This window comes from Raphanus sativus, chromosome 9, assembly GCF_000801105.2.
Source record: "Raphanus sativus cultivar WK10039 chromosome 9, ASM80110v3, whole genome shotgun sequence".
NCBI classification, from domain to species: domain Eukaryota; kingdom Viridiplantae; phylum Streptophyta; class Magnoliopsida; order Brassicales; family Brassicaceae; genus Raphanus; species Raphanus sativus.
In genome coordinates, this window is record NC_079519.1 from 11,115,462 (window position 1) to 11,139,905 (window position 24,444).

Below are 24,444 nucleotides of genomic sequence, written 5' to 3' on the forward strand. Positions count from 1 at the left end.
ATTCTTATTTTGAAATAATTATTAATAAAAATTACGGATCCTGATATCCGGACTAAAATATCAAGATATCCGAATTCAGATTTGGTTTGACCGGATCCAACATTTTACTATCCGAATTCGGATCCGGCCTTTTATCTGGATATTCGGAGCGGATTTCGAATCAGATTCGGATTTAAATCCGAATCTGGGATAATAAGTCCAAGGCCATTAGTGGCCTTCAAAATGCTTTCGGTAGCCAAAAAGGAAAGAAATCTACAAATATTATTCTAAAATCTAAAATCTGTATAAACTCTGAATTTAACTGGTCCAAGCCTTAGACATCAGATTTGCTAGAAAGAAAAAAAGACAATTTCGTTTTTCCAGTTTCTGAGTAAATTTTGTTGAGAGTATGGCTACGGAAAACGAGAACGCAAAGACCAAAGAGATATATTGTCACCAAGTGATAGACCTTCATCTTTGTTTTTATATTACGATGGAACTTAAAATATCACTCGTCCAATTATACGTTTAGATTAATTTTTTTTTTCTTGTCATTTGAAGTTTTATTTTGATAAAGGAGAAGTGGTCTTTATTTTGCAGTGCCGTCAAAAGAGATCGGATGCTGTTGGAACTTGCGTGACCAAGGTGGGAACCAAGACATGTGTGTTGAAGTTTTGTCCTACGTGCCTGTTGAGCAGGTTTTGTTTTGATGTTTTGAGATTTATGTCTTTTGTTATGAGAAGAAACGTGTAAGCTCTGGTGATATGTATTGACTCGAATTAATAGGTACGGAGAGATTGGAGAGGAGGTTGCGTTGAATGATAACTGGGTTTGTCCCAGATGTAGGAAAATTTGCAATTGTAGTAGCTGCATGTAAGTCAAAATCATCCATTATATATATATATATATATATATTAAGGCACTTTTTACTGTTTTTGTTTTCTTTTTCTTTTTCCAGGATAAATAAAGGTGAGAAGCCTACTGGGATGTTGACAGCCACAGCTAAGAAAAATGGTTGCTCCAATGTCTATGAGTTCCTTAAGAAAGAGGGTTCTGACAAATACTTTTACAGGGGAAAGATGAAACCGGTACGCAGCTGTGATCCTTTGTATTGTGTCGATCATCGATTTTGTGTCTTGTTTGATGATATTGGTGTCTGCAGGAAAATGTTATTGGACAGGGGAATTGTGCTGAAGAGACAAATGATTCAAGTGCTGGCTGCAGCGAGGAGAATGCTGCGGCAAGAGCCAAACGAGTTCTCAAGGAGAAAGAGGAGTTTCAGCTTGAGGAGGTTAAGCTACCACAGGGCATCCAATCAATCACTGTTTCAAATGTTGACTTGGATCCTGATAATGCTGGAAGTGTGCTTCAGTTTTTAGAGTTCTGCTTGACTTTTAGAGAGGTATCATCTATATAATTAACCCTTTGAATATAAGAAAGGCTCACTAATAGTTCCTCTCACTTTGTATGATTTTATGAATAGGCTCTGGGTTTGAGGGACGGCCAGGCTCAATTGGTTGTACATGAGGTTCTATCTGGGAGAAGCACGGGGAGCCAAGAGTATTCGACGCTTACCCAGACGATAATCCAGTTACTGACTCTTATACTAGTAGACAGAGGAGATATGTAAGCATTCTTTTTCTTGAAAAGTATCAAACTTTCTCTAACAAATTATGCATATCATATCATATCATATCTGATCAATTTTTATTTTTAAAAATAAATTGTAGATCGGTTGGCATTGGTGCAACAGATGATAGGTGGTTCACTATTCTTGGAGAATGTCTTGCGGAATCAGAAGTTAAGCTTGATGACTTCCCTCCTCAGATGTTTCAGAAAGGCATTTCTGAGTATGCGGAGATGGATTCATTTCAAAAGCTTAAGCTTTTGAATTTTGTATGCGATGAAGCACTTGGCACATCGTAAGTTATAGAGATACATACATACATATATATGGGTTTTTTATGCTGATAATTTTTTCAGGGTGATGAGGAATTTCATTGAAAACTATGAAAACCCTAAATATGTTGAAAAGAAAAAGAAAGCAGAAGAAACATTGAATGCAGCAGAAGCTAAGGTAACAATAAAAAATCTACTTAGGTTTATACAGTTCAAGTTTAATAACGCTTAGATTCATTCTAAAACATTTCTGTTGTAGGAGAAACAACTGTATCAGAAGATAAAAGATGACTTTGCCAAAACTGAAGCAGATAATAATGGGGTTGCATTAACAATCGAACAACGGGTTGCAATTATATCGCAAATGTCTGATGAAACTGAAGAAGTTCATTTTGAAATGAAAAAGGCATTAGAAATGCAACCTAAAGGTATAAATTGGAACTCAGGTGATTGATTTTTATAACAATGTATTATGTACCTAATCTTATTGTTTTGCATAGGTCAAGAATATAACGATGCTCTTAGAACCAACCCGGTTGAACTCGATGACAATGGTCTTATTCTCTGGAATTTGAAGTCGTACAATGAAGAACCAACCATTTTGCTTCAAGGTGTGAAAGAAACATAGGAATTCTCCGTTTGTTGTGGCAAAGAGTATGTGCTGACTTTAATCTCTTCTATTTCTGGGTGCAGATTTGGGAAGCTGTAGTAACATATGCCCTCATGAAAAATGGTATTCTTTTAGCTCCCAGCAGAAACCACAGGTTGAGAAGTACATCACTTTCAAAAGGTAAATCATTTCATCTCTCTCTTAAAGTTTTTAGGTCAGGGAATTAATTATTAAGGTATGTGTAAGTTTTAAACTGCTTTTAGGTCAAAGAATTTTTGAATGCTTGTAAAGGTTTAAAATTGCTTTTATCAGTCGTAAACCAAAATGTTATATATAATATCCACAAATTCTTGCAACTAAATCATATAGTAGACTAAACTGATGCTTCACTTGAAATTAATGTAATTTCGAATGTCTTTGTTGCAGTCAAGCACTTTCTGAGCATGAAATTGTATTGTGATTTTCTTGACCTTCATGCATTGTGAACGTGTTCATGGGTTTCCATTTTCTGTTTTGCATATAGTTTGTTAGTTACATCTCAATTTTTCTTTTGAATCATGTGTTTAATATGTAGGAAGAAAAGTCTTATAGAAAAGAAGATGGAGAAGAAGAGAAAGGCTGTTACTGAGTAGTAGTGATGATTTTTTCCATTTGCCTGCAAGCACATAATACAAAAAATGTTTTTGCTAAGCAGAGGTAAAATGGTTGACTCATGCGCTCTTCTGGCATGCAATTTCAAAATTGCATTTGAATATGATCTGTTGTTTTAATTACATTTCTAAACAATCCAAAAACTCTTTCTGTACCATTTTATGCTAAAAATCTTTCTGAACAAACAATATATTTATTCATGTTATGAGTTTGATTAGTTACACTATAAACGTAGATCCATATATATATATATAAAACTTTTTATCTCACTAAAACTCAAAACCCTCTTTGCTCTGTCGTTGACCTTCGGCGCGTGCATGTTCCCTTGACGTCACTGGAGGGTTCTCTTCCTATACTCTCTTTGCTTTTCTTTGTTCTTTCTCGTCCTTTCATCTTTCCCTCTGATATGTCGGTGACCCTGGAGTATGAGCTCCATCGGTGAAGGAACTACAGCCAAAGCCGGCGCCTCGCTTAGATCTCTGGTGTTATCACGTGGCTGGAGAGGCGGTTGCAAGATAAAGGGTCGGATTCCAGGGTTTTCAGGAGGGCTGCGTTTTTCTCCTTTGTTTGGCTCTCCCTTCGATTCGGTTGCGGGTGGCGGCGCGGAACAGTTCCTCTATCAGATCCAGCTTTGATCTCCCAAACCTGTTTGCTAAGTTTGTTTTAGCGGTGTGTTTTCGGGTTTTTATTTGGGATGCTCCTTGGGGTATCTCTTCCGCTTCTTTGGTGTCAAGGAGTTCTTTGGAGGCCTCATTTTCCACAAATGCGCGTTTTTAGCAGGCGGCTTACTATAATGTGTGTTGGTGCCTTGGCGTAATGAGTGGTGATTGGATTTCTGCTGTAGGGTGTTGTTGTCTATGGCTCCACTCGAATCAGTTTTGTTGGTCTCCCTCTTTCTGTTCTCCTCTACCTGGCCTTGACTCTTTCCCATCCGAAGTTTTGTCAAAAAGCTTCATTGGGTTGCCCTCGTGATGTTTATTTTTTCTAGGGTGTTTTGTTGCCACCGGAATGTTCTCTCGACTTTCGGGTTCTCGGAAATGGGAAAAAGGCAATGTGTTTGGAGTCTTTATGCTGTCCTCAAGCTTCAGTGTCCCTCGGTGGCCCCTGTTGGAGTTTCATCATATCCCAGTGTCGATGCTGGTCCCTTGATCCCATCGGCAATTCTGTTACACTTTTGCAGGTTAAAAGAACTTAATTTGGAGTCAATGCTACTACTGTGTCAGGCCTGTGTTTATGCTTTGGGGACCGAATACTGATCATCTCCTTTACCAGTGGTAAGGAGCCACTCCGGGAATGAACACTTCCTTACATTTGCGGTCTTCGTATTGTTTTGTCTCGTAGATTATTGTGTCTGAAGTTTGACATAGATCGATAGGCGTCACTTAGTCTTTGTTGGAACAGTTGAAGCTTTTGTTTGTGCCTCTAGCAATTGTGTTGCTCAATCGGAAAAGATGGGTACCACGTGGTTAGAGCATCTTTAACGCTAAATCCCCTTTGGGGTCTCTTATTATTATTTTTTTTTACTTTTCTTTTCCGATTTAAAAAAAAATTAAAAAGGACCAATCGTGGATCACTCTGTGTTAGTGGGACCCACGAACAGCTCAAACAACTCTCAAAATACGTTTCTTCTTCCGAGACAAAAGCCAACTCTCAAAATACGTTTCTTCTTCCGAGACAAAAGCAGGCGTTTCTTCTTAATTTGCGGGACCCACCAATACCTTTTTGCTTAAAAACTCATATTAGAGACATAGATAAATATGGCCTTATTATTCCTTCCATTTCTAAATAAGTATTTTTGACACTTTTCGCGGAGACTAAGAAATTTATACAATTGACTAATATATTTCTATTTAATGTATAATTAATTAGATAAGAATGATTTAAATAAAAAAATAATTAGTTATTCAAATGCGTAAAAAAATAGATTTAATATACAAAATTACATTAAGATTGTATAATAACACTTATTTTGAAAAAAAAAATATAAAATGACACTTATTATGAAACAGAGAGTATCTTTTCTGTCGGCTTCTATTTTTTCTGTTTCTCTATGAGGTTTTCGCTAAGCTCCATTACTAGTTGTGAGGAATGCAAGTTACTTGTTTTAGTAATTTCTTGGTTTGGGATTGGCTTTGTTGATCTGTGTATATGTGCTTCAGTCCTCAGTGTTTCTGCTTTCTTTGTAAGTTTCAATTATTTATGAAAACCTTTATAAAAAACGTTATAAGTGTAAAATGTGGGAGTACTGTAATTTCCATATAACATATAGTATAATTTTCATATAGCTTTTTTTGGTGCAAGTTCTTTAAATATAGCTTTACAGAAATGAACAATACTAATAAAAACGCCTTATTATTAAAAAAAACACTGGTAAAAGATGGTATAAGTTTGCATGTTAAATGGGGTTGTACAGGAAAAAAAAAACATACACAAGGTAGTTTGCTCACCTTCAAAAAAAAAATCCAAGTTTTTCCTTCTATTGGATAATTACATTGACATGTATTTTGTAATAAGCATTATAATTGTGGAAAAAAATCATATATATATTTATGTTAATTGTTACAGAAGTTGAAAGAATATATATATATATATATATATATAGTTTCTTATAATTAGGATTATCATTCTCACCAATACAAACATGTAATAAGTTTTGTATTTACGAAGTATCTACAGTATCTAATGTATATAAATATTTTCATATCAGGTGTTCAAAAAAAGGTATCACAATAAGTTAATGAAAATATTACTTTTAAAAAAAATTGATAATAATGCTTAATTTCAAATAAATACATATCAGTATGTATAATATTTTCTAAACAGTGATGCATTGACTGTCATACCTTTTCATTTAGCAATATAATTTTGAAATTTATAATTATATTTTTAATAAACTTGGAAATATCTCAAAGGGTAATTCTCCTAAATATACATATACTATATATACAATATCAGTCGTCAAACATTTCTTTTAGATAATTTAGTTGCTAAAAATAAATTATTATCCCTTAAATATTTAGTATTGATGATATTAAATTCACCTTTAATTAGTAGATAAAATTTTATAATGCGTTAAATACTGTTACATATTATTTTTTTTGAACATCTGTTACATATTATTTAAGACTATCTAAACTATTAAAACAAAAATACAAATAGAAAACAGTCTTCAGTTTTTCTCAAAATTTACCATCTCATGCCATTTCATACGAAACACAGCCGTTTATTCGTAAAATTATTAAAGCATTGTAAACATTGCAAGACACACCCATTTGTTCTTAGTCATGAACCGTAAAATTACTTAACCATTAATAAACTCAAACATTACGAGACCATCAAAATAAAACAATTACTTTCCTACATATCTATTTATATAAAAAAATGTTTACTCTCTCCTGGTGATGCCACGTCATCAATTCGTGCACCCAGGGAGCAACACCTGTCCGCTTTAATAAAACTCAGCGTTTCATTTATTTTCGTTTCCGTTTGGGCCTCATTCTTTGTCATTGTTTTGGTTTATAAAGCCCAATCTTTGAAACACAGAGTAAATCATATGCCTGAAACGCAGAGTTTTTGATTCTATGGTTTCATCCCATTATCTTCTCCGCACAAAATTTAGGGTTCATGTTCAATCTCATTCTTATATCAACGGAAACGTCAACCGTTACACGTTCTTTAATGCATTTTTACTCCCTGCTCTATCACTCGGAATGTGTATATATATATATATATATCGCATGTGATATTTCTTGGAAAATCACTTTGAGATTTCCTATTATTAATTTATAGTTTCTAATTGCTTTGACACTGATTTCTGATTAAGCGATTCCTACTTTCATGTTTCCAGTTATATAAAGTGATTACTCTCTTTCGCTTCTCTTCTTTCCAATTTTTAAAATCCCAGGACATGGCGATGAGGTTCGATCGGTATGATCAGCTCCACAGGGACCTTCACGCCGCTCTCGCAACCACCAAATGGCAGGTTTCATTCTTTCTCTCCTTCTCTGCTCTCATACTCTCTCATTGTGTAACATTTATTAATTGTCAGTATCGTTTCTCTGTGGTCAGATGAGTTCCGACGAGCTGTTCAGTCTAGCTACGACAATGGTTTGAAAGGCGAAACTCGAGACAGGCATCGTGAGTTTACTTTCGCTATGGAGACTCGGGTTGTGAAGATAGAGAAGTCTCTCAGAGAAGCTAGCAAAGGAACTCCGAGACGGGTTTGTTTGGACGAAGATGATCAAGGTGATCATAATTAGCTTCCCCTTTCCTTGGCTGGACCATCTGACCATGAAAGGAAAAAACTTTCCAAAAGTAAATCAGCTTACGGCGAGTGCTACTGATGAGATCAGTGCTTAGATCATCATTTGTCCAACCTCCACAAAGCATTGGCGAGCCAAGTGTCCGACCTCCACTAAAAGTTCCCAGCTTCTCTGGCTTCTTGAACTATATGGAGTCTGGCTCCAAAAAATCCGTTAGAAAGTTGAAGACGTTAGATCGTCAAGGAGACTCTGATCTCTTACTAAGCAAGATCTTTCAACGTAAGATTTTTTCCCTTTTGTTTACAAGTTTCTTACTAAGAAGCTTTCTTACCTTTTAAGTCTGTATGTAGTGCGAAGAGGATTGTTATAAAAAGACACATATGGAGCAATGCAGAGGCAATCAAAATGGTTTCAATGTCAAATTCGTAGCAGATTCGTTCAAGCTGCAATTTAAATTCTTCTTGGACGTGTTCTTATAATATATCTTCTCTTTGCAATTAGACATGTGAAATAGAAACCAACGCTTAAGTATTAAGATATCCTGTTTGTCATTGCAGTAGTTGTGGAAGATCACATATGTAGAAAAAGATAGGTATGGAGGACCACTTAGAGGTCATTCGTATTCTGTATACCGAGTCTATCAACTGATACATTTGGCACCATCTACATTTTTAACCGTACGTAATAGTTCCTCTGTTATTGATTATATGTAACGTAGAAAACAATTTAACTTTTTCTTATGATCAGAACGATGTTTGACGATGAGATTCAAGGAGAAGAAAAGAAACTAAAAGACCAAGCTCTGCTCTTTCACCAAAACCAAAATATGGGAATTCTTTATCCTAAAAGAAGATGATCATGCGCAATGCAATTGTTTCTGTAAATTTGAAGGCACAGAAAGTAACACTTGAAACTCGTACGTGTTATCCACGTGAAATAGCCGAGTGTATCTTGGTTCTTTTTTGTATTTAATTCAGCTAGAGTTACAATATGTGTTTGTTTAAGACTTTTAGTGCAAGTTGTTTTCTCTTCTCTGTTATTGTTGTAAACTTGTGATGTGATCATCTTTGATAAATAAGTTAATACAACATGGATTTGAGTTTTCTTTTGAATATGGTGTAATATGTTTGAAACTGAATAGTTTACAACTATTTCTAATAGGTGAAGGAAAAACCGACAGGTCAGCCAATTATTTAAAGAATTATGTCCATAACTTTTGTTTAATTAACATCTAAACCAAATATTTTAACACAGTTTTATAAATATATTCCATAAATATTTATTCAATGGTAGATTTTGAACACAGAATATTTTTTTTTTGTCAAATGAATACAAAATAACAATAATTTCTAAAATCATGAATAAAATTTCAACACAAATCATAAAAATAAACTTTTTTAAACTTATTTTTATTATCAACTAAACGAAATATTTTAACAGTTACATCATATACATATTTCATAAATATGTTTTAACCATGAGTACGTTTTGAATCAAAACTAATTATCAATTTTAAAATCATAAATTAAAATTTCAAAGCTTTTTCTAATCATAGAAAAAAAACTATGGTAATAATACTAATATATCTAATACTTCTATATTCAATGGTACAAAATATTTTTTTCAATTGAATACAAAATAAAAATAATTGTTAAAATCATGAATGAAATTTTAACACAATTTTATAAAAATAAAATTAATATATATTTAATATTTTCAACATCATAAGAAGAGCATAAATTCAATAAAAATAGGATGTATATAGATATCATATTATCTTATTGTTTTTAATTATTTAAATACATATTAAAATTAAATTGAAATAAATATAAAATTTTATTATCATTTTTAATTTACTTATATGTTTATTTTTTAAATAACTTTTAAACCGTTGGTCGAAAAAATAGTAAAACAAAAACACATAACATAGGATTATTGACTTAATGGGGGAGGGGGGGGAGAAGAAGAGACCATTAAATTACTTAAAACTAATTTGAAACAAAAGTTATAAGAAATTACTAGATTTTGACCCGCGCTTAAAAGCGCGGGTTTTGTTTTTTTAATTAAAATCTAACTGAAAAGATATATACAGACTAACGATGCATTGATATTGGTTCGGATCCGAGTCCAAAGCAAAATACCTATTAAGATTTTTTGGATATGCGGGTCTCTGTTTGAGTCTGGATCTAACCCGAGACCGGACTGGATACTCAAAATAACCTGAATTAACATTTGTGTATATTAGATATATTTGGGTATTTCGGATATGTTTTGTATTACAATTATTATTTTTAAGTTTTGGGTCTTGGTTTTCGGTTATAGTTTCAAGCTTCAAGTAATTTGTTTTTAAATACAAATATTTTGGATATTTAGATGAAATTTTGGGTACTTTTTGGTTCATCGTATCAGATTTCAGGTCAATTTCTGACAATTTTGAGTATTCGATTATTTTGGGTATTTTTGTGTTTATTTTTGGAGTTTTTTGGATACTTTGAATATTTTTCGGGTTCTAAATATGAATCGATCCGATCCATTTGGTACCCAAAAATTACATGTAGTTTACGTGTATTTTATTATTCATCCAAACTCAAAAGAAACCAACACGTACACAAAAAAAACAAAATCAAATACCTACTTAGATCTAAATGTCAAGGATCTGAAAGATTCATACCGAAAGAAACCGATTGGTACCTGACCCAAAAATTTGCATGCCTAAATCTACTATCTCTTATTATATCTCTTATTATATCTTGTATGCATTTTATAAATTTACATTTATTATGTTTGGTGAGACTTAAGATTACTCACAGTGTTTTGGCTAATTTAATAATATAGATTTATGAGATTTTTGTAGTTTTTAAATTTATCTTAAATAACAATTCTATAAAAAAATTAGAAATCTGATTTCATTTTTTTATAAAAAGTGGTATTATATAAGATATTTATATAAATTGATAGTTAAAATTTGAATGAATAATTTTAACATCTGTTTATTTCAATATATAAATATTATTATTTTTTTAGAATTGAAAAATCCGGGATAGTTTAATAAAAATCTAAACAAACAAAATTAGTTTAAAACTCGATCAGATGTGAAATCCATACCACTAAAATAGGACAATTCTCAAATTTTAAAGAATGAAGGTATATTTATAATATTAGGGGTAAGATGGTATAGGCCATCGAAAATTAGGGTATAAGTTTTTAAATATCTTGGTTGTTACTAATAAGAGATCTTAAAAGAATATTTAGATTACGTTTTCTATAAAATCTACGATAATTATGTAAAGCTACATCAATTATTTTCAAAATCGTGTATAATACACAATCTAAAAACGTGCAGGTATTTAAGATTCCAAAAAAAAATCTCAATATTAAAGTAAAAAATATTTGTTTATTATTTCTGTTATAGGGTTTGGTTTTGTATTTGTAATTCAAAAAAATGTGACGAAAAACGCAATCTTAATTCTTATATCTAAATTTTTAATATGAATCGGATAAGATGGATAAAGAAATGAATGTATAAAATTGTTTTGATACATTAAATTAGACACTGATGCATCTCTGTTAAGAACTTGATGCTCTAATGGAAGAGATGAAATATAAGATTGCTTTATTCATGCCCCCTCTGAAAATCATTTGATCTCATTGAATAAAATGTGCGTGGAATAAACATTTGATAAAAAAAATATTAAACATCACATTGATGCCTCTCTGCAGAGAACTTGATGCTTTTAATGGAGGATGATGAGACAGATATGATGGACACATGACCCTTTTGTATTGGAACATTTGATCTCGTTTGATAAAATGTGTGTATGAAATATCAATCGCATAGGTTTGATAAAAGCAATTGTTTATACTTAATTTTTGGTTGATATAAACCGTTGGGTGTTGAAAATTATGCGGTGGGAGGTTAAATATAAGTTATGCATTTTGGTTTGTATATAGAAGGTTAGACTAAAAATGAATAGGTCCAACAACTTTGCATAAGTAGATTTTTTCAGAATGTTTTTCTTTTAATAGTATAGATAAGTGAGTTGAAACATTTCTAAAATCCAAACAATCTAACTAAAATTTAATTAAATTTCTGTTAAAAGTTTTATTTTGTATATTAAAAGTTATATTCTGTTATTCTCATCACCTTATATAAAAAAATTAATAACTAAAATATCAAAGTTCAGTTTTGTAAGACAAAATAAATGAATAATTTACAATAATTTAGAAACTGCCTGGCAACTTATATTTTAATGATAACTTTTAACATTTATATGCTAAAATGTTCGTATTTTGTTCATTCCATCGGTATACATACATACAAAATATATAACTAAATTTAAAATTTAAACATAAATCCCGGGCGTAGCCCGGGCCGACCCTAGTCATTGTATAAACTTGGGTTCCTCTAGATCTACAGAATCAAATGAGTCAATAGATACATTCCTACATACTTTTTCATAATTTTACTAAACCATCAAAATTCCATTATAATGATGCCTCGGTTAATCTTTCTCTTCATAATCAAACCCAGTATATTTTAACTTAACAAAATTTATTTGATTACATTTTAATACAAGATACCATATATTATTGTCCCACGTACTTTTAAAAAGCCTGAAGAAAACAATATTTTTATTTTATTATATATCATTATTACTAGAAATTATGTAATCTGTAATCAGTGCAAGATCAAAAATACGCATTAAGCACTAGAAATTAACAAATTCAAAATCAAAAATAATCATTTATTAGTTTTCTAAACGAAATTAGCTTGCAATATATTTTCCTATATATAATCTAAGCAATCATTATAGCAGTTACGATATCAATCAATTACCACACGATTCTTTCTTTTTAAATTCAAATCTTGAAAAAACATGTAGTCCTGTTATTACGATAATTTTTTAATAAACGAATGAATTTTCGAATAATCGATTAATGTTTAAGATAATTATTTTCGGAAACAATATAATGTACCAAATTTTGACCCGTAACAAAATGGTCCAATTAAAAAACAAATTTGGGTTCACCCAATAACTAATAGAATTTTGCTATTTCATATTCAACATTTTTATAAAGAAAACAAAAAATATCAAAAATATTATGTTTTTAAAATAAAAAGTTAAAAAATAATAGTATTTGCCAACGTCATCACCAAAATACTACTCCCTCTGTTTCATATTAGATGATGTTTTACATCAATGCACCCATATTAAGAAATCTATTTGTTTCCTTAAAATAACATTAAAATATAAGTTTATTTAATTATAAAAGTAAATATTAAAAATATAACTGTTTTTGATAAAGATAAAATTGCCTAAATATGTGAAAACATTATCTATTGTGAAACAACAAACTACACCTAAAACATCATGTAAATTGAAACAGAAGGAGTAAACACTAACCCTTGGATAAGTCAAAAACCATAAATTAAAAGTACTACACACTACATCTGAATAAATATCGGTAGGGATGCGCGAAACAAAGTCTATTTTTAATTTAAACTAGATATTGATCCGCGCGTCCGCGCGGGAGTATATTTAAAAAAATATTTTGCTATTTATTTTTCATGTCATTATTATATCATATATGTATCATCACATAGTTAATCATATTTTATACGTCTCATCTAGGGTTGGGAAAAATTCTAAATCCGAAGAACCGAACCCATTCAAAAAATAGTATCAAATCTGAACCAAAATTATTCAAACATGTTCAAAGTTTTGGTATTTAAAGAACCAAAACTGAACCCGGTTCGAACCGAAGTATTTCGTGTACCCGAATGTATATGAAATAAATTTATATACCTATATATATTAACTATTTTTAGATTAATGTTTATTAAAAACATCCAAAATATATATGATACTATTAAGTTATCCAAAATACTTGAAAATAGTCAAAAGAAAATATCTAAAATAGATAAATTATACTCAAAACAACAAAAATATTTAAATATTTATTGATTATCTATCAAATTATTCAAACCAATTTATATGTTAAATTTAAGTATTTAACATATGTTATTCAAATTTATATGTAATATATTATAGATGTTGAAAAATTTAAAGTATGTAGTGAATTATAAATTTTGAAAATAATTTAATTGAGTTCTAAACCCAAACCGTACCCACAAAGATCCGAACCAAAGCCAAACCAATATTAAAAAATTTAGAGATGCTCAAAGGGAGTGGAAATCTTTGAACATGAAAACTCGAAATCCGAATAGATCAGAACCAAACCCGAACGTCTATCCCTAATACCATCATATAGTTAATAGTATTTTATACGTACCTTCATATAAATAATCACAAATATTATACTTTAAAACATAATATGAAATATAAAAATTATATTTTTAAAATTTAATGTGAAATATAAAAATCATATTTATCAGTTATTTGGTAGTTAATTTTTTTGTTAATTATTGTAAATTTGATGGTAAAAGTTTTGGCAGGTGATTTTAGACTTAGAGGTTGATTGTTTCCAGTTTTTGAAATAGTTTTTGGCTTTTGTTTCTGAAAAAACCACTTTTTAGACAATCAGTTTTTTAGAAAAATAGATTCCCTAACATCTAGGGAAACTAGTTTTTTCAAATAACTGTATTTTCTAAAGAAAAACCAAAATCTATGTTTTTGTGGTTTTTGTGAAATCCAACGACAATTTTCTTTTTTTTTTTAATTTAAACTTTTACTATATTTATGCATTAACACATGAAAATAAATAAAAACAATAACTACTATAAACAAATCAGCTCTAGTAAAAGTCTTTGCTTAATAATATATTACTAAAATAATTTCTATTAAGAACATTTTTAAAACTTCTCAATAAAATAAAACTAGTTATTTAAATTTATTTTTATGTAAAGTTTATATGTTTTGTTGATAATCTACTTTTTCTTAAAAGACAAGATCTAAATTCTCTTGGTTTTCCCCTATGACAATATGCTTTTCTTTTTTTTTAAAAAAATCAATAATTTTAGTTATATTTTTGTGACATAATTTTCCCCTATGTATATTGTAAATCTGTTACACTTTAATTTTTTTTTGTATTTAAAAATTTAGTTATTAATTTTATATACAATAGTTGAATAAAATATAAAAATATACTCGCATATTAAAGATTATGTCTACACATAGAATTAATTTTTCATTTAAAATAGATTTATGGCATAGTATATGTATTATCAAATTTATGTATATATATGTAAGAATTACAATATTTTTATTTTGTATTTATATATTGTAGAAAAAAATTTATTAAAAATTTATATGTATTTTGATGACAGTATTTTATTACTATTTTAAAATATTTTTTTACTATTATTCTTATTTTATTCATTTTAAAAGGAAAAACCAAAAGCTAAAACCAAAAGCTAAAAAAACCAATCATGTTTTTAAAAAAAACTAAAATCTACAGAAAAATCAAAAACCAAAAATCAAAAACCAAAATCTAAAATCTAAAAATCAAAAGTCAAAAACTAGAAACCAAAATCCAAAAACTAGTAAAACAATCATCACCTTAGTTTCTTAATATTATATACAACAATTGTTGAAAATTTGGGAATGTGATACACGAAAAGTGGAGCACTAAAAAAATCCAATGAACATATGTTTATTGAGTTGAGAGATACAAATGCAGTTAGTGGGTAAATATACTTTAGTGGGCTTGTTGTTATTCATTATTGTAACAAACGTAAAAGTCTAATAATAATTAGTGAAAGTGTTAATTAAATATCAGTGGCATTTTATGGTAATTATTTTGAAAAAGTGAGGGTTAATTCTTATTTGTACTTCGCTTAATAGATTAGATGACAAACTTTGGAAAAAGGTAGGCTATTGGGTTAGATTGGTTTGAATATTGGGTCAGGCAAAAGAGAATGGGTTCGCAGTTTAACAATTTAATAGCCCATTAGATGTTTCACCAGTTAACGACTCAACCAATCCAATCCCCCCCCCAAATCACACTCTCAAAGACTGTTTTTAGTTACATCATCTCGAATCACAAAAGAAAGAAAGTAAAAGCAAAAAAGAAGAAGAGAGATCGAGCAGGAAAGCACAATGCTCGACCTCTTCGAAACCCACAGGAACCTCATCCTCCAAACCCTACTATCCCTCTCCTTAACCCTCATCCTCTACTTCCTCAGAATCCCAATCATCTTCCTCCACGGCCTCTGCACCTACATCCAACCCGAGAATCTCAACCAAAACAACTCCGGAGTCAGAGCCGCGATCCGACGTCCCTCGAACAACACAGACGATCATCCCAAACCCAACAACGAACAACTCAGACGAAGAAACAGATCCAAAGACAACAAATCCGAATTCGACGAGACCAACGCACAGATCTTCCGAATCAAACTCGACGAAGACCACCTCAGATCCCGCATCTACTTCACCGACTACAACTCTCTCTTGGTCGTATCTTCTCTATCTCTCTCCTCCTTCCTCCTCCAAAACTACTTCTCCCTAGACGACGACGATAACGGCCTTCTGTTCCCTCTCGTTCTCGGATCCATCGCCTTGTGCAAAGTCCTCGTCGCGTTAGCTAAGATCTCGATCGAGAGATCCGCGTCGAAGCGATCCGAGAAGAGACTTAGTTTGATCTTCGCGGGGTTAGGGTTTGTTTTCGGGATTATAATCAGCGCTGGTGTGTTCCCTAGAGGGTTTGACTTTCGGTTAGGCTCCGTTGACGCCTTCTCCTGTATTCTCGTGTCCTTCTCCATGGCTTGCATCGCTGGGTTCCTCTACATGCCCGCGGGAAGAAGCGCGAGGTCGTTTTGGGTTGGGACTGATCAGATCAGGAGTAATCTCTCCATCATATCTTGTGGATGGTTCGGTAGAATGATTCTTTACGTTAACTACGTTGTTTCGGTTTTCACTTCGTTGCTTTGGATCCTTCCTTTGGCTGAGATTCTAGTCAAGAGGAGTAGCAATGCTGGTGGGTTGGTTGGTAATGTAGGCTTCTCGAGTGGTGATTTCGGGAAGTTTCGTGTTTTGTGTTTGTGGCTGTCGGGTTTGTTACAAGCTATGGCGGTTCGTCCTAACCTTCAGATGTTTTTGAACGAAGCGGTGTTGTCTTGGTATCAGAGGTTACATGGGAGCAAGACTCCTGATTTGGAGTTTAGCAGGGCGAAGATGTTTCTTCATAACCATTACTTGTGTCTCGTTGCTTTGCAGTTTGTGGCGCCGTCGGTTCTTGTGATCGTCTTCCTCGGCTTGTCTCAGGTTGAACTAGGGTCTTTTGCTGTTTCGAGGCTTGTGTGTGGTTCTTTGCCTTGCAGCGAGTTCGTGGGACGAGTTGGTTTGTTGATGTCTTGGTGGGTTCTTTTTGTTTGGTCGGCTTTTGCTTCTGCGAGTCTTGTTTTCTATCGACGTGGTGTTTTGTATGTTTCTTGAGATTGAAACAAAAACAAAGAATCAGTTTTGCTAGACTTTTGGCCCATTTGTTTGTTTGTTTGTTTGTTTTGTTCTACTTACTACTTGTCTCAAATGTTACTCAACTTCTATTGTCTTCCACAAAATATTCCAGAAAGGGAAACAAGAATAGGTCTCTAGAAATTTAGTTAAGCAGGTATACTAAGAGCGGCTTTGATCTTGTGAATGGTGCAAGCGATGAGGTTGTTCACAGTTTGAACAGATTCCATGTTGAGCTTTGTCGTCGGTACGCTGTTCACTAAGATCTGAAACCCTACTGTCAGGAGACATCCTTTGCTTTCATGGTTCACAAAACCTCCATGGGTATCGATCTGATCATACCATGATGATGATGATGATGATGATCCATCAGGCGATATAGAGAAACCTGATGGAAGAAGTGCAACGTTAGCTGAATCTCCACCGCTCATTACCATATTCATAGATGGGACATCTACAGGTGCGTAAACCACAAGCGCACCAGAAGCATCACTCCATGTCTCTTGCAGGATAAGCATACTGTTCCCACTTTGATGCTTTCCCTGCGAATTGGAATTGGTCTCATTAGTAATCAAGTACCTAATGTACTGTGGAATTGACAATGGATAATAGACTCACAGCAGGTTGAAGGAGAGAGACACATCTTCCTTCACGTTGCCTTTTTGGGATGAGAAGCATGTTTTCCACTGAAGCACCATTACACAAAATATCCCACTGGTTTCTGCATTTACTATCACACAGAAACTCAAACAGTCTCTGCTGAGTAACCGGTAGCCACATAGACGTTGCAGCGCTTAAGACAACACCAGAAGGCTGAAGGCTCCTCCTGGTCAGTATCCTTGTGTCCTGTCCCACGTTCTCAGCTACAAGCTTCTCCCATTTGTGAATGGGTGATGCAGTTATGCCTGAATAGAAGCTGAGCTTCATACGCTGCGCGAGTGTTTGTGTGCTCTTGGTGCCAGCGAGTGACAAACCTATCAGAAAACATCAAAGAAAACAATCGGTTCTTACTATTGACTCTTTCTATAAAGTAACATTTCAAGATTCAAAAAGCAGCGAGAGAGAGAGAAAGAAAGACCTGTTTGGTCTTGAGAAGACAAAAGGGTTGTGTAGCTTTCACATCGTCTCTGCAGAGTTGCAAGCCACTTGGTTGCACCTAACCCAACCGAAGAACTGAGCAACTGTTGGTAAAGAGGATGGATATGACTCCCTTCATACTCTGAATGTTCAATCCACGTCACCTGTTTAAGTCAACAAGTGTTAAACCAAATGTAGTAACTAATAACAAGGTAACCCATTTTACTAAGAAAAGTTACATTGCAGATTCATTAATCCCAAGATTTTTAAGTAAACAAAACAAGATATTTTGTATTAATTATACATAGCCTAGAACTATTCCAGACAAGAACCAGGCTTTGCCTTGAAAAATGAAGCCTTGATCAGAGTTGATATTTTATTTTAATAAAAAGAAGATTCTTGTAGAGTTTTATATAAGATATACAGAAAGCCTTCAGGTTCTCAGGCTCATTGTCGACTCATTTGATATAAACAATTCAATAAAGAAAAAACTCGCACAAATCCAAGAGCCAACTAGTTCTCACAATTAGAAAAATGTCCTACAAGTTGAAAGAAAGTCAAGAAGTTACCAGAAAAAGTCAAAAAGTCAAGAAGTTACCTTGGAGCAACCATTGCCTATGTCTTCTATGATGCATCCTGAGGGGAGCCTCTTTAAGCCATCATAAGACTTCAAGTCCTGACTTTCTCTGTTTACATCATAAGAAACATCCACGACCGCCCATAAACCATCTCCATGTTGCTTGCAATATCTAAGAAACTTCACCTGTCTAATTGGAACTAATGGAGACATCACTTGAAACTCTGCTTCCATCTGTCCCAAACAAAAAGAAACATCAGCAGTCACCAATGAATCATAAATATTAACGTTTATGTTTTATTTTTTTAACGTTTATGATGAACATACCAATTGAAGAGAGCCGTTTCTAGATCCACCGCTACCGTTAGATATCACTTCCACGGTTGATGCAGCAGCTACAATACACTCAAACATCTCTGCCCATCGGTTCTGTAAAACCCCAAAATTAAGATATGTTTATTAGTGAACGTGTGTGTGTGTATTGACATGCATACGAGTTTCTCATACCGTGTTCATTAGAGTCTCCACAAGAGTCAAGCTATTGATTAGAACTAAACCAGTTTCTCTTGAACCTTCAGCTGCAAAACCTGGATGTTTACTACCCGCAAAAAGGCTTGTATACTCGTCATGCTTCATTGAATCTCTCTCACTCTTTGAACATTTTATCCATAAAGGATTATCCACTTCAGCTAGCCTTATCAACTCATCCATAGCCACCACAGCAAGATCCATAAACGTGGAAGTACCTCTGGTGAAACCATGTCCTAAAGACAAATCCTGTGATCCAACCCCACCACCATTTGAAGGCTGCTCGAGTGAGATAGAACCGCCAATGAATCTGTTTGCTAAAGCGCAAAGCTTATCGAGCTCGTACTTAAGCTTAGCATTCTCCATCCTAAGCTGTTGCTGCTCATGTGAGACCTCGCCAGGTGTAGCTGCTCCACCACAGTTGGTGCATGTAGGACTTCTCATTGCTTCTTTAAGGATACCGTTTTCTACACGCAGTTTTTCATTCTCTTGTCTGAGAATCGCATTCTCATGCCTCTCTAGTTGCGTCTGGTAAAAGACAAAAAATCAAAAAAATTTATCAGTAAAAAAAATAAAAGCTTTTTGTTCCATAATAATCCTAACTTTCTAGTACCTTCATTTGTGTTCTTCTGTTCTGAAACCAAAACTTGATTTGCTTACTCTCCAAAGAAAGTTTGCTTCCAAGTTCAAGCCTTTGCTTTTCATTAGGATGAGGACACACTTTGAAGAAACTGCAACACAACATTAGCAAACAAACACACATAAATATTTAAAGAATTTTTATTCAAAAATAAATATTTAAAGAAGCAGAGACTTCTTACGATTCGAGTTCTTGAATCTGGTAAGAAGTGTGTCTACGGTACTTTGACATCTTCTTCTTCTTCTTCTTTTTAGGGCGTTGTTCATGTTTATTATCATCATCATCACCAGACATTTCTTCTAAGCTATCACTCTCGAACTCATCGTCTCCTTTAGTAATATCAAGATCACCATTCATTTTCGCTCTCTGCAGCAATAAAAAGGACCAAGACAATATAATCTAAGTTATAGAGTGAAAAAGAAGTCACCAATGGCAGGACATAGTGCAAGAATCGACAACATTTATATTATCACTGTTTGTACTATTCAAACCATGGAAACTCATCATCACATTCGCACACTACACGAAAGCTCTTGTCAGTGTTTATCCATCAAGTATCATACCTTTCAAGATTTTCTGATGACTAGACAAAGAAAAAGTTGTCTTCTTATCGTAAGAGTGAGATCAGCAAAGTGAAAGAGAAAGGTGTCTCCTTTCCTAGTTATATATATCATATGACTTGTCCCTTTTTTGTCTCATTCCGAAGGTCCCAAGAAATCAGGTTATAACTTTGACCTTTTGATCTACTTTCTTCGAAGAATATCTTCAGATTTGACCAATTTGGTTTCTCTTTGTCATTTTCCCTCGAGATTTAGACAAAATAGAAAGGGTCGACAGTTTACAAAGTTAATTAAAAAAAGGTTTATAAGATAAAAGGGCAACTTTTGCAAATGGTCCAGAGCTAGAAGCCTAAAAAGATCTATTTTGACTCAGCACCATTTTGTATATTATTTTATTAACCTATCAATAACTGTAGCAAAATATAGTATAAAATAAATTTGAATGTACGATCAATTTAAGCTATAAACATTTTTTGCTTTACTGTAAATTTTCATAATTATTTTATAATTTATAGGCTTTAGAATGTTATATATTTTATTTTAAAAAGTTTAGAGATCAAAATAATTATTCTTTGAGGTTTGTCCAAAAAAAAAAGACAATCAATTATACAAAGAAAAAACTGTGAAAACTGTGATATTGGTAGAAAGTCTTGTTTGAATTGACTGTGAATTTATCGCCAAAAATTAAAATTTGTGTATTATTTAATATTTAAATTATAGTGTGAGAGGAGTGCATAGCCCTAAATGTTTCCAAGCTGTTCAACCTCAATGCTCTAATATTTCCGGCAGACTCACTATCCATTTTATTTTTCATTCAATAATGCGATATAATTATATTAGTTTTATTAATACTAGAATCCATTTTCGCGCTACGCGCGGATAAGTGTTATCTAAGTGCCGATTATGATATTTGATATTTCTTGTTTAGAATGATTGTAATATTATTATAATGTTCGGTCAAAATAATTTTAGAATATTTGGCAAAAAAGAAATTGACGATAGTTTTTTGGTAACTTTTTGTCATGGTTTATTGACGAAGTTATGTTTGAATAGAGCTTAATGTTCAACACTTAATTACTATAGGTAAGTATATTTTATTTTATTCCTCTTTCTGAAATTTCCGATTATGTCAATTGTGTTGTTGGAATAAAATTATGTCGCCAGTATTAAAGCGAGTAATAATTTGCATTTAATTATTAAGGAATATGGTTAGAATTCATTGTACACTTATGATAGGTGTTTTTTTAATAATTATATGTTTTTGGATTGTGAATTGTTACGACAATGATATGGTATTTTAAATTTCAATTTGGATAAATAAATTATGTATACAAAAATAAATATACAAATAAAAACATAAAATTAATAATAATTTTAAAAACCCCAAAAAACTTGCAAGTGTGAAAGGTTTGTGAGGATGGATTTTAAAACTCATGTTTTGTCAATTTGCCGGTTCATCTCAAATTTTAACAATATAGTAATGTGAAGTGAAGAGTTAATCTTCATCTGATTGTGTGTGTACGTTGTCTGATCATAAAATTTGATTCTCTCAGTCTTGATGACTGATATTATGCTTAACCATCACTCGTGCATTTAACAAACTTGGTGATTTTCTATGTGCATTCAATAAATAATAAATTGATATATATATATGAGCTAATGTGTAAGAACTTATACTCTGTTTCTGAAGTTCTGAACATAAGGAGACTGAACACTCTAAATATATAGCATATAGCACATGGGAGAACTCTGATGAGGTTACATCATTATCCCTACTAAGATTGAGAACAATAGTCTTTCTCAAATCTTTTTTGATTCGCCAACATACCCAACGCACAACATGAAAGCTAGTAGTATGCGTCATATTCATCGTAAAAGTCCGTGCTTGTTCATAAGCAGCTCTAAAAAAAAAATTTTCCTCTAGATAAAGCCTATCCTCAAAAAAAATATTTCTTCTGCTCTTCTATGAGCTTTTCCTCCACAAACTCTCTCTCTTGAAACACTATAAAGCTGGAGACCTCATTAGCCCTGTAGAAGAATCAAACCAGAAGAATTTAGTTACCCTTGTATTTCACCAGAAACGAAAGATTTCTGTAAGTATGTATGCATATATCTTGTGCAAATCAAGCACGCTCCTGCTGCTATGGCATCTCGAAAGTTCTCCTCCTTTGTATCTGTCAGATTAGTCTTTGGAAAACTTGTCTTGTTAATCCACCTTCAAACCACCAATGTTTTTTTTTTCAAAATTAAAAAAAGTTTCAGTAGGAAATTCAATACAGCAAGTGTGTATCTTCCACGATATAAACATACCTTAGAAAATACTCATTCAATTTGTAGTGTTGCTTCTTCTTCCCAGAGCAAAAAGGGCATCTGAAAATATCATCCTTCATCTTAACCTTGTACTCCCCCATTCCTCAGTCTCTTGTAAGTTTTTTCAGCATAGTCAAATTAGAAATGTTTCGGAATCCGTTGCAATAACCCAAGTTCTTCCATGTTCAAGGCATACTTCCATTGCAATACATAAGATTCAGAGAGACGAAACACAACATACTTGAAAAGCAAATAATATATGTGTCTCTGTGACTTAAACAAACTTACCCGGTCATAAACTCTTCGAAGATCTCGTAAAACTTCTGCTTCAGCTCGGTTCTCGCTTCCATCTCTCTCGTCTTGAATTCTGAAAGACACATGTAAACACATCTGTTGAAGTCAAAACCAGAAGAAAGTTGAGAGGCACAACACAAGAGTCGATTTGGTCTAATTCAACTGAGAAAGTATCCATTTTCTTCCGTGAGCATTTGAAGTAGATGAACATGGCAATCAACTGCTTAAACAAACTAACACGTTTTCTCATCTAATCCCAACCAGATAGCAGACTTCGGACAACCAATTAACTAAAACAACACAAGAGACATAGAGAGCATTCGACAAACCAGAGTTCTGTTTTTTTTAAAGGAGACTATGAGACGTTCGGTGTGGTGGTGGCCGACAAAGCTCGGAGGAAGTCAGGGAGACGCCGGAGAAAGCTAATTCGGCGGTGGAGAGTTTCCCTCTCATAACTTGATTTTGCTTATGTTGCCTTCTTTTTACTTCAATCTCCAGAACTGCATGGGACCTGGCAATTGACAGGCACATTTATAAAGGGTAATGGACCACTGCGAGTTTGTTTTCAAGAAAAAAAAAAGTTTCATTGCAGTGGACCTTGATTGATCGCATGCCTGCAACAACTACTCCCTGCTCTGGATCCTCTCTGAGCTAGTGAGCTCCAAATGACCGGATGATTTTTCAAGCAGATCGTATATAACCTGAATTTCAATTGAAACATATTATTACGTGAGAAAGAGTAACTCTCGTCGCTAAAAGAGCACCACTACATATACACAGAAAAAACAAAGACAAAGGAGAACAACCAAATTTATCAGAGGGAGGCTTACTTCATTGTAGACTTCAAGATAGGAGCAAGTCACTTCGAAGTCATCAGAGCTCTTGTCACTCTTAATCATGTCAAATACGGTATTCAAGCTGAGAACCATCAATCCAGGGTCACTTCGTGTTCCAACCATTGTATAGGTTTTGCCACTAATAGCAAAAAAAAAACGATGCATCACTGAGTCAGATAACAAAAAAAAAGGAGAGGCCATACTGCAATAGTTTTCCTGAGATATAAGGCCTAATCAAAGCCAATTTAAGCTCTAGATTACTTTAGCCAGGATATTTTTGGCAGCTAAGAGACACATTCACTTGTAGTGTTTGCAAAATGAATACAGGCTACATCACTGCATACCTTCCAGTGGAACCATAGGCAAAGACTGTAGCGTTGAGTCCATGAACAACCCTAGAGATCACAGAATAAATACTCTTATATACATTCTGAAAAGAGAAAAAAAATATATACATGTTTTAAGATTCATAGCTCACTATTCAAAATCACCAACCTTAAACCACAAGTCAAACTTCTCACAAGTTCAGTCACAAACACTCTACAAACCAAATAATTTTCCAGAAAATTCCTAGATTCTTTTTCCCTGCACTGTAGTGCGGTTGATCGAAGCAATGAAAGCAAAGGATTCATTTTTCTCACATCCTTAGTTTTACTTGCTAAACAGCTTACAAAACCAAATGATAAGAGTGTGTTTCTAAGTTTAGTTTCAGGTTCCAAACTAAAACCAAGAACACTAACAAAATCAAGTTATGAAACCATTAAGAGAACTAAGAACTCACCAGTTCCCATTGAGCTTGACAGCT

At 33.1% G+C, this 24,444-nt stretch overlaps 3 protein-coding genes and 2 long non-coding RNA genes across 7 annotated transcripts; 3 read left to right on the forward strand and 2 right to left on the reverse strand.

The window, feature by feature from the left end:
- Nucleotides 1-525: 525 nt before the first annotated feature.
- Nucleotides 526-3,209, forward strand: LOC108824747 (uncharacterized; the record flags this gene model as incomplete). Its single annotated transcript, XM_018598140.2, has 11 exons — nucleotides 526-677; nucleotides 766-852; nucleotides 938-1,067; nucleotides 1,142-1,381; nucleotides 1,463-1,605; nucleotides 1,710-1,901; nucleotides 1,963-2,056; nucleotides 2,138-2,306; nucleotides 2,379-2,489; nucleotides 2,572-2,668; nucleotides 3,063-3,209. Coding segments are annotated over 11 exons (1,473 nt in total), but the record flags the coding sequence as incomplete, so codon positions are not given.
- Nucleotides 3,210-6,740: 3,531 nt separating this feature from the next.
- Nucleotides 6,741-8,440, forward strand: LOC130499482 (uncharacterized). 2 transcript variants are annotated; one of them, XR_008938346.1, is made up of 5 exons: nucleotides 6,744-7,121; nucleotides 7,208-7,680; nucleotides 7,752-7,809; nucleotides 7,959-8,078; nucleotides 8,149-8,440. It is a non-coding gene; the product is annotated as an uncharacterized LOC130499482 (long non-coding RNA). The 2 variants fall into 2 exon arrangements; XR_008938345.1 differs by having other exon boundaries at nucleotides 6,741-7,121; nucleotides 7,752-8,078.
- Nucleotides 8,441-15,375: 6,935 nt separating this feature from the next.
- LOC108827912 (uncharacterized) lies at nucleotides 15,376-16,845 on the forward strand. The gene has a single exon (XM_018601425.2). The coding sequence runs from the start codon at nucleotides 15,462-15,464 to the stop codon at nucleotides 16,797-16,799; it is 1,338 nt and encodes a 445-aa protein (XP_018456927.1). The 5' UTR covers nucleotides 15,376-15,461; the 3' UTR covers nucleotides 16,800-16,845.
- Nucleotides 16,846-16,889: 44 nt separating this feature from the next.
- LOC108827911 (homeobox-leucine zipper protein HDG7) lies at nucleotides 16,890-20,263 on the reverse strand. Its single transcript, XM_018601424.2, has 9 exons — nucleotides 20,203-20,263; nucleotides 19,821-20,005; nucleotides 19,613-19,730; nucleotides 18,979-19,527; nucleotides 18,799-18,900; nucleotides 18,493-18,705; nucleotides 17,896-18,058; nucleotides 17,436-17,791; nucleotides 16,890-17,359 (listed from the first exon to the last, which is right to left on the reverse strand). Exons 2-9 carry the CDS (start codon nucleotides 19,994-19,996, stop codon nucleotides 16,967-16,969), a joined length of 2,070 nt encoding a protein of 689 aa, XP_018456926.1. The 5' UTR covers nucleotides 19,997-20,005; nucleotides 20,203-20,263; the 3' UTR covers nucleotides 16,890-16,966.
- Nucleotides 20,264-22,521: 2,258 nt separating this feature from the next.
- On the reverse strand, nucleotides 22,522-24,204 carry LOC108827913 (uncharacterized). Of its 2 annotated transcripts, XR_008938601.1 has the most exons (5): nucleotides 23,984-24,204; nucleotides 23,634-23,778; nucleotides 23,401-23,504; nucleotides 23,133-23,314; nucleotides 22,522-22,876 (listed from the first exon to the last, which is right to left on the reverse strand). It is a non-coding gene; the product is annotated as an uncharacterized LOC108827913 (long non-coding RNA). The 2 variants fall into 2 exon arrangements; XR_008938600.1 differs by having other exon boundaries at nucleotides 22,522-23,314; nucleotides 23,984-24,199.
- Nucleotides 24,205-24,444: the final 240 nt, after the last annotated feature.